The sequence below is a fragment of the Macaca mulatta genome, chromosome 13, assembly GCF_049350105.2.
Source record: "Macaca mulatta isolate MMU2019108-1 chromosome 13, T2T-MMU8v2.0, whole genome shotgun sequence".
In the NCBI taxonomy this organism is placed as follows: domain Eukaryota; kingdom Metazoa; phylum Chordata; class Mammalia; order Primates; family Cercopithecidae; genus Macaca; species Macaca mulatta.
Genome location: NC_133418.1, coordinates 114,918,681 through 114,934,407, shown reverse-complemented (window position 1 = coordinate 114,934,407; position 15,727 = coordinate 114,918,681). Strand labels below are relative to the sequence as shown.

At 38.4% G+C, this 15,727-nt stretch overlaps 1 protein-coding gene across 7 annotated transcripts in view; it reads left to right on the top strand.

Annotated features, from left to right (window-relative positions):
- Positions 1 to 15,727, top strand: part of TAF1B (TATA-box binding protein associated factor, RNA polymerase I subunit B) — an 82,961-nt gene that overhangs the window by 29,284 nt on the left and 37,950 nt on the right. For all 7 annotated transcript variants that reach the window (XM_002799137.4, XM_015111686.3, XM_077960154.1 and 4 more), the window contains one exon: positions 3,163 to 3,262. In XM_002799137.4, the coding sequence (XP_002799183.2) occupies positions 3,163 to 3,262 (100 nt within the window). The remainder of the gene's footprint in view (positions 1 to 3,162; positions 3,263 to 15,727) is intronic.

Sequence of the window (15,727 nt, the reverse complement as noted above, 5' to 3'; positions counted from 1 at the left end):
GAAAATGAGTTCTAGGAAGGGAAGAGTGGAAGCATGGAGACCAGGTGGTCTTTTGCTATCCTCCAGGCAAGAGGTGGTAACTTGGATTATGGCAGTGATAATGGTGACTGGGTTCAGGATCTGTTTTACAGGTAGACACGACTTAACTCTAATTCAGTGCTTTTTCAGTGATCTTAGATGAAGAATGAGTTTATTAAATTTCTAACCCTTCATAGGTTGAAACTTGGGAAAATTACATAATTATAAGTAAGGACAGTGTTTCCAGGGGACAGGGCTAAAGTCTGTTCGTCAGGAGAGGCATATGAGATGCTTTTAGTCTATGCCAATTTTTCTATCAACTTCCTGGACTGATCTAGAGAACCAGTTGTTAACACCTAGGAAGGGAAATAGATTGTTCAGAACTTTGAGTAAGCAGCTTTTTTTTGTTTTGTTTTTGTTTTTGTTTTTGTTTGGGGGGGAGGGAAATAAATACTTTTCTAAAAGGAAATTCAAAGTTAAAAAGAAAAAAAACTTTGAATGAGGCTAAGAGCAGAACTGTTTATAAATGGTGAAAAAAACTGTTAGAACTCCAGATGCCAAAGACCTGCTCTTTGTGGACATTTCTGCTTCCCCTAGGCAGGTCTCATTTCTTCTGCTCCTATGGATCTGACTGTTCCTCTGTTGTGCTGCTTGAGACAGTACCTCTGCTGACTCATGTGCAGGCTGTTTGTCCGACCTATTAGGGTGGGAGTGCGGAGGACCCTTCATCTCTTACTTCTCTCTGCAGACTCCTAACACTCCACACAGTCCTGGCATGTGTTATCACATAGTGAAGACTACATAAATAATGAGCACATTAACATAGTAGAGTACTAGGTAGTTTAAAAAGTGACAGGTACACATTACATCTTGTATATAAAATGATATTAAACCAAAAATATAATTGCAAAATAATACAAATACTGATTACTGCACATAAATACTTTTATATAAACTGAATATACTAATAAAAACTTACCTGGGGAAGCTTTAACACCATTTTTATATAAATATTTAATTCTCAACTTTCAGTAGACTAAAAATTAAAGCACATTTTTAATTTGAAATTAAAGTTGAGGCTGGGACTGGTGGCCCACTTCTGTAATTCCAGCACTATGGGAGGCTTATCAGGCAGATCACCAACCTGGTGAAACCATGTCTCTACTAAAAATACAAAAATTAGCCAGGCATGGTGGTGGGTGCCTATAACTAATTCTAGCTAATCGAGAGGATGAGGCAGGAAAATCACTTGAACCCGGGAGGTGGAGGCTGCAGTGAGCTGAGATCATGCCACCGCATTCCAGCCTGGGCGACAGAGTGAGACTCCGTCTTAAAAAAAAAAAAAAAAAGTTAAGTCAGTTTTATCCTTTAAGTGCTACAAAGCTGAAAGCCAAATGTCAGCCCAGCTCTAGCAACAGCAAAGTCCTCAAGGCAATGCAGTTTGTATACTTATTCCTGTCTTTAGCTCACTTTCCTTAATTTTCTTATTTTAAATATCTTGTATATAGATATATGTATATATTTGACATGGTCGCAAGACCCCCATTTCTCATTCTCAGTTCTCCTTGTTTTTCTCCTTAACATTTCACTCTACCTAACATACTATAGATTTTACTTATCTGTTTTGTATCTTTCTTTTCTCACTAGAATGTAAACTCCATAGGAACAAGAATGTTTTTCTGTTTTGTTCACTGCCATTTCTCTGCAGTCTAGAATAGTACTGGATATATAGTATTCAATAAATTGTTGTTAAATTAATGAATTGTAAATAAATATATTTGTGTATTTATGTATATGTGTTATTTTCTTCAAACTCAATAATCGACTCAAAATATTTGATCCACTGTGTACCAGGCATTGGGGTGCAGTGGTGAGCAAACAGGCAAGGTCCCTACCCTTAATGGTTCTTTCAGCAACAAACATCTAACATGCACTATTGTAGGTATTGGAGACAGAAGGGTAGACAAGGGAGGTAGGCTTTCACAGAAAATGGGGATCAAGGTAAACCTCCTTGCAGGAGTGATTTATGAGTAGGAGCCTGTCATGTGAGGGGAGCTAGGGATACACGGAATGCCATGTTGGAAAGCCTGGTGGTGAACTAACAAGTAGGATACACACTTCTTGCACACTTTTTTTATTTTGAGACTGAGTCTCGCTGTGTCACCCAGGCTGGAGTCCAGTAGTGTTATCTTAGCTCACTGCAACCTCCGCCTCCCGGTTTCAAGCGATTCTTCTGCCTCAGCCTCCGGAGTAGCTGGGACTACAGGCATACGCCACCACACCTAGCTAATTTTTGTATTTTTAATAGAGACGAGGTTTCACCATATTGGCCAGGCTGGTCTTGAACTCCTGACTTTGTGATCCACCTGCCTTGGCCTCCCAAAGTGCTGGGATTACAGGCATGAGCCACTGCGCCTGGCCGGACACTTTTTTTTTTAATTTTTTTTTTTTTTTTGAGACGGAGTCTCGCTCTATCACCCAGGCTGGAGTGCTGTGGCCCGACCTCAGCTCACTGCAATCTCCGCCTCCCGGGTTTAAGCCATTCTCCTGCCTCAGCCTCCCGAGTAGCTGGGACTACAGACGCCCGCCACCTCACCCGGCTAATTTTTTGTATTTTTTAGTAGAGACGGGGTTTCACTGGGTTAGCCAGGATGGTCTCGATCTCCTGACGTCGTGATCCGCCCGTCTCGGCCTCCCAAAGTGCTGGGATTACAGGCTTGAGCCACCGCGCCCGGCCCTTTTTTTTAAATTTTTAACACAGGATCTCACTCTTGCCCAGGCTGGAGTGCGGTGGTGTGATCATGGCTCACTGTAGCCTCAAACTCCAGGGCTCAAGCAGTCTTACTGCTACCCCTCCCAAATAGCTGGGGGTAGAAGCATGTGCCACTGTGCCCAGTCCTTCTTAGACATATTTATTTAGTCAGGAACTTAAGAGAATCATTCAGTAATTGGCTGAATAGGCCAACATATGGGTAAAGAGAATAATAGATATGATCAGATTTATTATCCTTAAAAACGTGGGAAATAGAATATGCTTAACTAATTCTTACCATGTCTGTGAATTTTAAGAGATTTTCTTAAAGCATTTACTTTGCTATATCAGTATGTAGCTCTCGTTAAACCTTTTTCTTTTTAAAAATACAGATTTGTTGAAGAAGACCATATTCCTTACATAAATGCTTTTCAGCATTTTCCAGAACAGATGAAATTGTATGGGCGTGACAGAGGAATCTTTGGTATAGAGGTAAGTTATTTCCTTTTTGACTTTCTAGTCTGTGATAAAGACAAAAGAGTGATATGATAATTTCTATTTCTTGCTTGACTTGTTATTTGTTGTTCTGTGTTCTATCCAAATATGGAACATAAGTCATAATTTAATGAAGAGTAGAGTTTTTATTTTTTATTTTGCTTATGTGGATTCCTCTAATCCTTTAGGTTATCCTCAAAATATAGCTGTAATGTGATGTGTGTGCATGGCAGATAGGTATATTGTTGAGACTAAACTTGAGAACTTTTATCTAGAGACCTTCAGGTAATTTCAATTTTTTTTTTAAATAAAAGATGTGTTTTGTTGTTGTTATTTGCACACTATATTGCTGTGGAGGAAAGAGAAGAAAGTTATTGTCATGTTTCTAAAGGTACTATTTTAAGTTCTTCACTTACGTTAGTTTATCTTTTTCTAGATCTGTTTTCAGATGTCTCCAATGGAAGGGTTTCTGTCCTTTGATTATGAGTTTGTGTCACTATTGGTGGTACTCAAAGGTTATTTCCCCTTGGTTCTCATCAGAAGTTTTTTTTGGTGTACTAAATGTTAAATATTTTCCTCCATTCACCTATTTAAGGAATTATTTTCATAGAACTTCATGAGCCTGACATTGTTGGCGGTGTAAGAGTCATTTGTTGAGTGCTGTTTAATAGTGGCCTGACTTTGATGCAAGATAACCTCTTTTCAGATATCCTTTGATGTTCAACTTAATGTTGAGGTTTATCCCCTTCCAGCCTGTCAGTGTTAATATAATGCAGACATAAAGTGAAATTGCAAATTTTATGGAAGTTTCAGCATTTCATGTTATCTTTGAAATTAATGCAGGAGAATTGCTAGCAAATCGGTTGACAAACACAGAGCTGACAGAATTAGATAATTTAAAATTGAAAAAGAGAAAATCAATAATGAGGATGGCACGATAGTGCTTCCAAAGGGAAAATTCGAATGTCAAAGGATTAAGAATACTCCTGGCAAAGCTGATAGAGCCCCTGAATATTTTGTAAAATAATTCTCTTTGTAGTTATGCTATAATATCAAAGGCAATAGGAAGGATGTCATATTGTTGCAGGATCTTTGGGGTGCCGTTTTTCTGGCTGGAAACCTTTGTGGCCAGTGGCATCTTTGCCTGAGTTTTGCACTAGGCTTATTTCACCCACTCCACTTGGCAGACTGTGCTTGGCTCACGCTACTGGCCTGGGTCTCATGCCAGCCAAGGGCAAGTCGGGCATGGAATGGTGATGGGTGTGTGAGCAAGCATGGGGTCTGGCCACTGCACACAGTCAGATATGCCACCTGCTGCAGCGGGGCAGACAGCTCCAGGTGCCAGCATGATTGCCAGCTCTCTGCAAGGCTGCAGCCGGACCAGTCACGCTGCAAGCAGTTTCCACAGCTGGCACTGGGGAACATGGTGGTGCCTGGGAGCTTGGAGATGCCAGGAGCCACAGGGCCTCAAAGAGGGAGTCACAGCCCTGGCTCGGGGAGCTCCCACGTCTGGACTCCCCGAAGGGCTTCGGCTCTTCTTTCCTTCTCTTTGCCCACAACATGGCGAGCAAGGGGCATGTCTCAACCCTGTTTATGTTACGGATGTTTTAGCCTTGCCATTCTGTGGGTCCTGAGTTCATGGCCTGCAACCAGGAAGAATGAGGTACACAGATAAGTGGAGGGTGAGCGAGATGAAGAGGAGCTTTATTGAGTGATGGAATAGCTCAGTCTCCCACAGCGGGCAGCTCCTTTCCGCAGCCAGGGTGTCCTGATGAGTGTTCAGCTCCTAGCAGAAAGGAGACTCTGGAATGGGAAGCGCCTTTCTGCAGGCAGGTCGTCCTATTATCTCTGCAGCTCTCTCAGCAGAGAGGAGGCCCTGAGTGGGTTATTCCCCTCTACATCCCATCGTCTTCCCAGCTCTCAGCAGAGAGGAGGCCCTGAGTGGGTTATTCCCCTCTACATCCCATCGTCTTCCCAGCTCTCAGCAGAGAGGAGGCCCTGGAGTGGGTTATTCCCCTCTACATCCCATCGTCTTCCCAGCTCTCAGCAGAGAGGAGGCCCTGAGTGGGTTATTCCCCTCTACATCCCATCGTCTTCCCAGCTCTCAGCAGAGAGGAGGCCCTGGAGTGGGTTGCTTCTCTCTAAGGTTGGTCATCCCTTCTCAGTTGAGGTGGGAGCTCCCTGGGTGCTGCTGCAGCCACCCAAGCCACAGCTATGGACCTGCGCTTCCTTGTGCTCTCAGGACGACCTGCCCACAGAGGAGCTTCCCACTCTGAATCACTCATAATGACCCACATTCTAACTCAATGCAAATTCTGCCAATATTTAATAACCTGAGATATAAAATGTTATGGTATGTTCCATGCATATTCAGCTGTATTTCTAGTCATCCATTTCCTTCTGGCTCAATGCTCCAAAATTAGTACTTTATAGAAGTATAGTGTAACAAATCCTTACTATATCTTCATAGAACCTGTTTAAGTGTTTTGAAGAACAAGGATAGTGACAAGGACAGAAAAGTAGGCAAACAGGCTGAAAGATGGTACAATGAATAAAAAGCCTAAATACTGTAGTTCCAAGTCAGACTACCATCTGTGTGACCTTGGCGAGGCATTCTGTCTTTCCGAGATGTCTGCTTTGTATGTAAAATTGGGATATCAGCTGAACTATTTATCTTACAGAGGTTTAGCAGGGATCACATAAGATCACAGGTGTGAAAGAACTTTGTAAACTATACATGACACAAATAGAAGGTGACACTGGTACAGAAAGAATAATTGATCCTCCACATGAAAAACATTATATAAATGTAATTAATTCATGGTTTATTTTGAATGTGGGTCATTATGAGTGATTTGCAGAAACATTAGATTTTTAAAGCAAAACTGGTTTCACCCTTAGAACAACTTGAGTGGGAGCAATTCCAATAGATTTGGAGAGCAGAAAGCAAGCTTGGGCGTTTGGGTCCCTCATTCTAGGTGTGTATCGTTATGTCTTCATAGTTCCTCAGTTTTCCTAGAGTGACGAGTGGAACTAAGTTATTACTTTTGCATTAGCTATAAGCTTTGTCTTGGTGAATAAAAATGTCTGCTGTATGTCTCCCTTCTTTCTCCCCACCCTCCTTCCTTCCCTCCACTTTCTCCTTCTCTCCCTTAATCTCCAACAATTCTCAGAGCTATTCACTACTCAAGTTATATTGATAGTTTTTGCTTAGTTAAGGTTATTTGAATGTTTTGCTAGTGCCTGAAATCATCATGTTGTTATCTTTAACTCACTAACCAAATTATAAGCTTCTCAGGAACAGACACCAGAATATTTTATGTAGAATCATGGATTATTAAAGCTGGAGGGAAATTTGGAAATCATTTAGTCCACTTTTCTTATTTTTCCAATAAGGAAACAAACCTAAGAAGAAATATGACTTGGGAATAAGTAAACCTATTCTTCATTAGGATTTTTCATGAGGATTATTTGAGACAGTATATTCAAAATGCAGACATATTGCAGATATTCAAATGGCAGTAGGCTCCCTTCCAGACTGGAAAAACTTTTCTCCCAAGATAGGGATTAAGAGGGTAATTAAGCTGTTTGGATAAAAAAAATATATATATACCATTTTGGAAAATAACGTTTCCATTTTAAGATTCTGTTAATTTTTTACTGTGTTCATTTCTAGGTTTTCTCTTGATCTGCCGTCCAATGCTCTACTTCTGAGCTATACCCCCTCCTTCATTTCTAGGTTTTCTCAAATTAGGTTCCAGGAAGCCCATGGATATGGGAAAGGATAATGTATCTTGTTTCTCATGATGGTATTTTATAATTTCAGTTACCATATATTCAACTTTTTGCAGAGAATATTGCTTCCTGTGCTGAGTTTGTATGCTTGGAAATGGTATCTAACCAGGAATTTCCTTTTTAAGTTTAGTTTCATTTTAAATATACTCACATAGACACTCAAATTTCACTATTTAAAAGTAATTATTTTCAAAAATTTATTCTATGTGTTCTTTTAAATAGTAATAGATCCCATTATTACTAAATGTTTAGGGGACTGTGAGAGAGAGATATAATACACCAAATTAAGAGACTGTTTCTGTGATAGCCATCGTGGCTTACATTTCCCAGAAGCCTAGCTCATGCCTTTAGTTAAGATTTACATTGCCGGCCAGGCGCAGTGGCTTATGCCTGTAATCCCAGCACTTTGGGAGGCTGAGGCATATCACGAGGTCAGGAGATCGAGACCATCCTTGCCAACATAGTGAAACCCTGTCTCTACTTAAAGTACAAAAATTAGCTGGGTATGGTGGTGCACACCTTTAGTCCCAGCTACTGGGGAGGCTGAGGCAGGAGAATCGCTTGAACCTGGGAGGCGGAGGTTGCAGTGAGCCGAGATCGTGCCACTGCACTCCAACCAGGCAACAAAAAAAAAGATTTACATTGCCCACCTATGGGCACTGTGGTCAGAAGTACCTACAACTGTAATAGCTGCACTTATTTCTGACAGCAATTCACAGTTTCAACCTAAAATATTGTTTTCTCAGTATTGTATCACATCTAAACTGTTTCCTTCCTCTTCTAAGTTTTAACAATTTGCGACAAGTTTTGTAAATTAAGAGGTTAAATGAGTTATGTTTACTTGCTGTTTGATCTGAAACCATTCAAATACTAATTTTTACTCATCTGTTACTGAGAGAAGAGTTTTGAAATCTCCAACTATGATTGCAACTTTTTTTTCACATCCTATCAGTTTTTGCTTGTTACTGGAACTCTGTTACTAGGTGTGTAACATTTGTAGTATTTTGTCTTCTAGATGAATTGACTCCTTTATCATTATCTAATGTCATTTTTTTCTCCTGGTGCTATTTCTACTTGTCTGATATTAATATAGCCACTCCAGGTTTTTTTTAATTGATGTTTGCACAGCATATCTTTTTCCAATCTTTTATTTTTGACCTATCTGTGTCTTTATATTTAAAGTGGTTTTCTGTAGTTAGTATGTCATTGGGTGTTGATTTTTAAACATCTAAGTGATAATCTCTGCCTTTTAATTTGTGTGTTTAAGCCATTTACATTTGATGAAATTATCAATATAGTTGGGTTTGAATCCACCATTTTGCTATTACTTGTCTCATCTCTTTTTTTCTTTTTTTCTTCTTTTCCTGCCTTTTTTTGGATTAAGAATTTTTTTGTTTTGTTTTTTGGTTTATGTTTTTTTTTTTTTTTTTAAGGGATAGGGTCTTATTCTGTCACCCAGGCTGGAGTACAGTGGCATGATCATAGCTTACTGTAACCTCAAACTCCTGGGCTTAAGCAGTCCTTTTGCCTCAGCCTCCCTAGTAGCTAGGACTACAAGCACATACCACCATGGCCAACTAATTAAAAAAAATTTTTTTAGAGACATGGTCTTGCAATGATGCCCAGGCTTAATTAAGAATTTTTTTTATAATTTCATTTTATCTCCACTGTTAATTTATTAACTATACCTCTTTTTTTTTTTTTTTTTTTAATGTGGTTGCTCTAGGGTTACAGTGTTCATCTTTACCTTTTCTCAGTCTACCTCAACTAATAACATACCATTACTTGTATAGGGTAAGACCTTACAACAGAATACTTCCACTTCCCTCCTCCCGTCCTTGAGTGTCAAACATTTCACTTCTACCTTACTGTAAGTCCCATAATGCATTGGGATTTTTTTTTTTTTTCTGTAAGCAATCATTTATCTTTTCAAGAGATTTAAAATGAGAAAAATTGTTTTATGTTTACCTGTGTATTTGCCATTTCTGGTAATCTTTTTATTTAGATTCCAATTTCTGTCTAAAAAACATCGTTTAACATTTCTTGAGTACAAGTCTGCTGGCAGTGAATTATTGTGGCTTTTCTTGTTCTAAAAAAGTCCTAACTTTGCCTTAATTTTTGAAAGACATTTTCAGTAGGTATAGATCTGGTCTCATACCTTTTTTTCAGTACTTTAAAGATATCATTCCATTATCTTCAGGCCTGCCTAATTTCTGATGTCAATCTGCTATAATTCTTATCTTTACTGTTCTCTATATAATGTGCCTTTTATCCTTTAGCTGCTTTTTAAGATTTTCTCTTTATCATTGGATTTCACCAATTGGATTATTATGTCCCTTGTCACAGTTTTCTTTATTTTATGTTTCTTCTGCTTGGGTTTGTTTTTTTATTTTTTTATTTTTTTTAAGACAGAGTTTTGCTCTTGTCACCCAGGCTGGAGTGCAGTGGCATGATCTCGGCTCACTGCAACCTTCGCCTCCTGGGTTCAAGTGATTCTCTTACCTCAGCCTCCCGAGTACCTGGGATTACAGGCATGCGCCACCACACCCGGCTAATTTGGTATTGTTAGTAGAGATGGGGTTTCACCATGTGGGCCAGGCTGGTCTTGAACTCCTGACCTCAGGTGATCCTGAGGGATTACAGGTGGGAGCCACTGCACCCAGCCTTCTGCTTGGGTTTTATTTACCTTAGATTTATGGGTGTGCAGTTTTCATCAAACTTGGATGTTTTTCATCCATTATTTGTTTAAATTTTTTGGCCTCCACTTGCATTTTTTTGGGACACTAATTACATGCTAGACCACTTGATATGGTACCATAGCTCCCTGAGCTTTTCCTTCTTTTTATTTTTCCAGCCTTTCTGCTTAGTATGTTTTGTTTTGATAATTTCTATTGTTATGTCTCCAAATTCAGTGATCTTTACTTGAGTATCTTCTAATGTGTCGTTAAACCCATTCAATATGTTTTTCATTTCAGATACTACATTTTTCATTTCTGGAACTTCCATTTTAGTCTTATTTCTTCTCTTTCTCTTCTCATTATGTTGTTTTCTTTTATATTCTTGACTATATTGACAATATTTGTAATAGATGTTTTAAAACCCTTGTCTACCAATTCCATTGTCTTTGTTATGTCTGGGTCTGTTTTTTTGTTTTTTTTTTTTTTGAGATGGAGTCTCACTCTGTTGCCCAGGCTAGAGTGCAGTGGTGCGATCTCCGCTCACTGCAAGCTCCGCCTCCTGGGTTCACGCCATTCTCCTGGCTCAGCCTCCCAAGTAGCTGGGACTACAGGTGCCCACCACCACACCTGGCTAATTTTTTGTATTTTTAATAGAGACGGGGTTTCACCGTGTTTTGCCAGGATGGTCCTGACCTCGTGATCCGCCCGCCTCAGCCTCCCAAAGTGCTGGGATTACAGGCATGAGCCACTGCGCCCGGGCTGTTTTTATTGATTGGTTATGTATCATATTTTCCTGCCTCTTTGCATGACTGGTAATTTTTTATTAGATGCAGTCATTGTGATTTTTACGTTGTTGAGTGCTAGATTTTTTTGTTCTGGTATATAATTAAGTAACCTGAAGAACAGTTTAATCCTTTAGAAGCTTGTTTTTAAGTTTTTTGTGGTTTGTTATTAATAGTCCCTTTTTTCTGGGACTATTTTAGCCCTACTACTAAGGTATATCCATACTAAAGACTCTACCCAGTGCCCCTGATATTACGAGGTCTCTGCAGTTTGACTGTTTGCCTTCTGTGAGCTTTGGAAATTGTTTGCTCTACTGCTTTTCTGTTATTTTTTTTGCTGGCCTCAGATATTTTCTCATACATGCACATATTGATACCCAGCCAAACATGTGAGAGGGCTCCTTTGCAGGTCTCTGGATCTCTGTCTATGCAATTTTGTCCTTTCTGGTACTAAGCTTGCAAATTTTAGCCACCTCAGCTTCCAGAAACTCCAGTCTCTGTCTCCTCAGCCCATCAAGACCACCTAGCTCTGTTTCACTTCCCACCCTTGCACTGCACTGCAGTTTGGAAACTGCCTCCAGGCAGTAAGCTGGGGCCATTTGTTTCTCTTCTCTTAGGATTAGTGTCCCATGCTGTCTGTTGTCCAATGCTTGAACCTGTTCTTTCATATATATTTTCCAGTTCTCTGTTGGATACGGTGGAAGGTCAATTCCCATAGTCGGTAATCCTTCATGGGCAGAAACAGAAGTGTTCCAAATACTGATTTTTAGACATTTAGAAATAGAGTCAGTATTCAGATGCTTTTTAGGTATTACCCAAACAGTTCTTTCTCAAATGCCTAAAAGCATCTTGTTGCTCATTCATTCTTAGATTTTTTTAAATTGTAGTCTCTATTCATGAATATTGTCACTAATCTGATCTTTACTTAAATCTTTTCCCCTAAATATCTGCCCTAGTAATAATCCCTTTTGTTGATCTATTTTTTTCTTTTTTGAAGTAATATTGTTTTTAATTGACAAATTATAATTATATACATGTACGGGGTACAGTGATATTTTGAGATATATATACCATGTGAAACGATTACATCAAGCTAATTAACATATCTGTCACCTCACCTATCATTTTTATGGTGACACATTTGAAATTTACTCTCTTATTTTATTTTTTATTTTATTTTTTTTCGAGACGGAGTTTTACTCTTGTTGCCCAGGCTGGAGTGCAATGGCACGATCTGTGTTCACCACAACCTCCACCTCCCAGGTTCAAGCGTTATCTCCTGCCTCAGCCTCCTGAGTACCTGGGATTACAGGCATGCACCACCACGGCGGACTAATTTTTTGTAGTTTTAGTAGAGACAGGGTTTCTCCATGTTGGTCAGGCTGGTCTCGAACTCCCAACCTCAGGTGATCCGCCCACCTCGGCCTCCCCAAGTGCTGGGATTACAAGCGTGAGCTACTGCACCTGGCGTACTCTCTTACTTTAAATTATACAATACAGTCATGTGCTGTATAACTGTTTCAGTCAACAATGGATCACATATACAGCGGTGGTCTAATAAGATTGTAATGGAGCTGAAAAATTCCTGTCACCTAATGATGTTGTAGACTTCATAACCTCTTAGCACAATACATTACTTGTGTGTTTGTGGTGATGCTGCTATAAACAGACCTATACTGCCAGTGGTAGAAAAGTATAGCATATATAATTATGTATGATACAGAATACCTTTTTAAAATTACTGTCCTGTTTCTTTTATTCCCCAACTTTATTTCCTTCTAAGGTGTAAGAATTTTTTTTGGTATGCTTAATTTTTTTAATTAAAGATTAAAAATGATGCCTGATGTATCTCCCTGTTTCTGCGGTACATGTGATAATTTAATACATTTATATAATTTGGAGTACATAATACTTGATAATAACTGTGTTAATGTTACTGGTTTATGTATTTACTGTACTTGTAATCATTACTTTAGAGTGTACTACTTCTACTTATTAAAAAAAAAAGTTAACAGCCTCAGGCAGGTTCCTTAGGAGATATTCCAGAAGAAGGCATTGTTACCACAGGAGATGACAGCTCCATGCGTGTTACTGCCCCTAACCCCATATAGGCCTGGGCTCATGTGTGTGTTTGTGTTTTAGTTTTTAACAAAAAAGTTTAAAGAGTAAAAAATAAAAATAAAAATTTTTTAAATAGAAAAAAGTTTATTACGGAATAAGGATATAAAGAAAAAAACATTTTTGTATAGCTGTACAGGATGTCTGTGTTTTAAACTAAGTTTTATTACAAGAGTCAAAAAGTTAAACTTTTTTTTAAGTTTATATAGAAAAGATACAGTAAGCTAAGATTCATTTATTACTGAAGAAAGAAGCATATTTTTTATAAATTTTGTGTAGCCTAAGTATACAGCATTTATGTAGTGTGCAATAATATTGTAAGTCTTCACATTCACTCACCACTCACTCACTGGCTCACCCAGAGCAACTTTCAGTCTTAAAGGCTTCATTCGTGGTTAGTGCCCTGTAGAAGTATACAGTTTGTTTATGCTGTATTTTTACTGTACCTTTTCTATGTGTAGATACATAAATACTTACCATTGTGTTACAGTTGCCTACAGCATTCAGCAGTATATAACATGCAATACATGTTTGTAGCCTGGGAGTAATAGGCTATCTCATATAGCCTAGGTGTATAGTGGGCTGTACCATAAGCACACTCTTCACACAATGAAATTGCCAATGATGCATTTCTCAGAAAGTATCTCTGTCATTAAGCTACGCATGACTATACATTATTATTGACTGTAGTCACTCTGCTGTGCAGTAGATCTCAAAACTTGTTCCTTCTGTCTTCTGAAACTTTGTACCCTTTGACCAGCAACTCCCCATTCCCTCCCTCCTCAGCTTCACCCAGGCCTGGATTCTTCATATAAGTGAGATCGTGCGGTATTTGCCTTTCTATGCCTGGCTTATTTTACTTATGGGCCTTCCAGGTTCACCCATGTTGTCGCAAATGACAGAATTTCCCTCTGAATTTAAGGCTGAATAGTTTCCCATTCAATATCAGTACTATGTTTTCTTACATTCATCCATCGATGGACACTTAGGTTGAGTCCATATCTTGGCTTTTGTTAATTATGCTGCAGTGAACCCCTTCAACATACTGATTTTGATTTTTTTGGATATATATCCAGCAGTAGGATTGCTGGGTCATATGGTGGTTCTGTTTTACGTTTTTCCGTGATGGCTACAGTAATTTACATTCCCACCAACAACGTACAAGAGTTCTCTTTTCTTTGCATCCTTACCAGCGGTTACCTTTCATCTTCTTAAATTAATTTTGAGTGAAGGGACAGGGTAAAAAGGTAGAGAGACTTCTTAGAGATTTTGGTGGAAGATACAAGCAAAGAAAATAATACGAGATTATGTCTTGGTAGCAACCATTGCACTTTGCTTTTTTCCGCTTACATCTTGGAGAGCACTTTAAAAACATTATTTTGGAATAATTTTAGATTTATAGAAAAGTTGCAAAACTAAGAATAGTACAAAGAATACCCATGTATCCTGTACCCAGATTTAACTGTTGTTAGCATTTTATACCATTGTTTGATCATTTGTGCCATTTTCCCTGTCTACTTACCTACGTGTGTACCTGTGTAATTTTATTTCTGAATCATTGATTATAAGTTATATCCATCCTGACCTGATTATAAGTTATAATCATTGATTATGTTATATTACTCCTGAGTACTTTAAAAGACTAAAACAAGGTAGCTAAGTAATGAAAAAATAAGCCAAACCAGAAACAATCTTAATGTCTATCAACAGGAAAATGGATAAAATGTGATATAGTCATATAATGATACATTAAACCACTATGAAAATTAATGAACTGCAACTACAAGCAAAGTGAATGAACCTAAGAAACATTATATAGAGTGTGAAAGGCAAAGCTCAGGCTGGACGTGGTGGCTCGCCCTGTTGTCTCAGCTACTAGGGAGGCTGAAGTGGGAAGATTGGTTGAGCCTTGGGAGGTCAAGGCTGCAGTGAGCTATGATCATGCCACTGCACTCCAGCCTGGATGACAGAGCAAGACCCTGTCTCAAATAATAATCATAACTTAAAAAAAAAGGCAAAGCTCAGAAAACTACATACTATGGTATAATAGTGTCTTTTTAAAAGGCAAGTTAACAATGAGCAAAATTCAGTAAAGTAGTTACCTCTGGAGGGGGAGACAGAGGGATGGGACAGGGAAGAAGTACGCTGATAGATACAACAATATTGATAATGTTTTAGTTCTTAAGTTGGGTAGTGGATTCATAGGCGTTTATTATTATCATGCTTCGTAGCTTACAGATATAGTGTATGTATTATTTTGCATTTTTCAAAATTTCAAAGGCAGCAAAGGATGTTGTCTAAATAGAATTTATAAAAGAGAGGAGTAAAAGAGAGCATGTCATGCATGGTTTGATTGTGTATGTCTTACATCCCTAACTAAAAGTGTAAATTAATTGAGCATAAAGACCATATTTAATGCTTCTATTTTATTATCTATATTATAGATTCTATAAAACCTGTAATTCCGTCTACAAAATAAGGATAGTCTGTGTTTATTGATTACGTGATTTGAAATAGCTATAAAACAGTAAGTTTAAACACTTTATTTTCAGTAAAATTCACATTGTTCTGTTGGGGAGTTTTTCTCACACAGGTAGGAAATTTCCAAACTGCTTCTGATGTATTTATTACACAATATATCAGAAGGCCACTAAATAGTAGCATTTGGTTAAGAAAAATTTAAAGAAAAAACATTCTGTTAAATTTTAGTGGTAAATATATAAGGGATATAACTTCTGCTTGTAAGCAAGGACATTTAAAAATAAGAGTTATGGGTGTGTCAGTATCATTCATATGAAAAAGTTACCAGTTCAGATTCTTACCGATATGCTGAAACCAATAGTGAGTTACTCAGGCTAGAAAATATATCTGAGACTACATTTATATTTCTTTTAGAATCATACCTCATTGTTTGCTAAGTGAAGCTGATGATTTTGTGTGGATTACCTGTGATTTTGTTTCATCCTGGGCCAGTATGCCCCAGTACCCAGTATGCCTGGGGTGCCCTCACCTCTCCCTCCCAGGAGGAGAGAATGGGAACTTGGCTTTACACTAGCCTAAACTAAACCGAGTAATGGCAGAGGTAAATC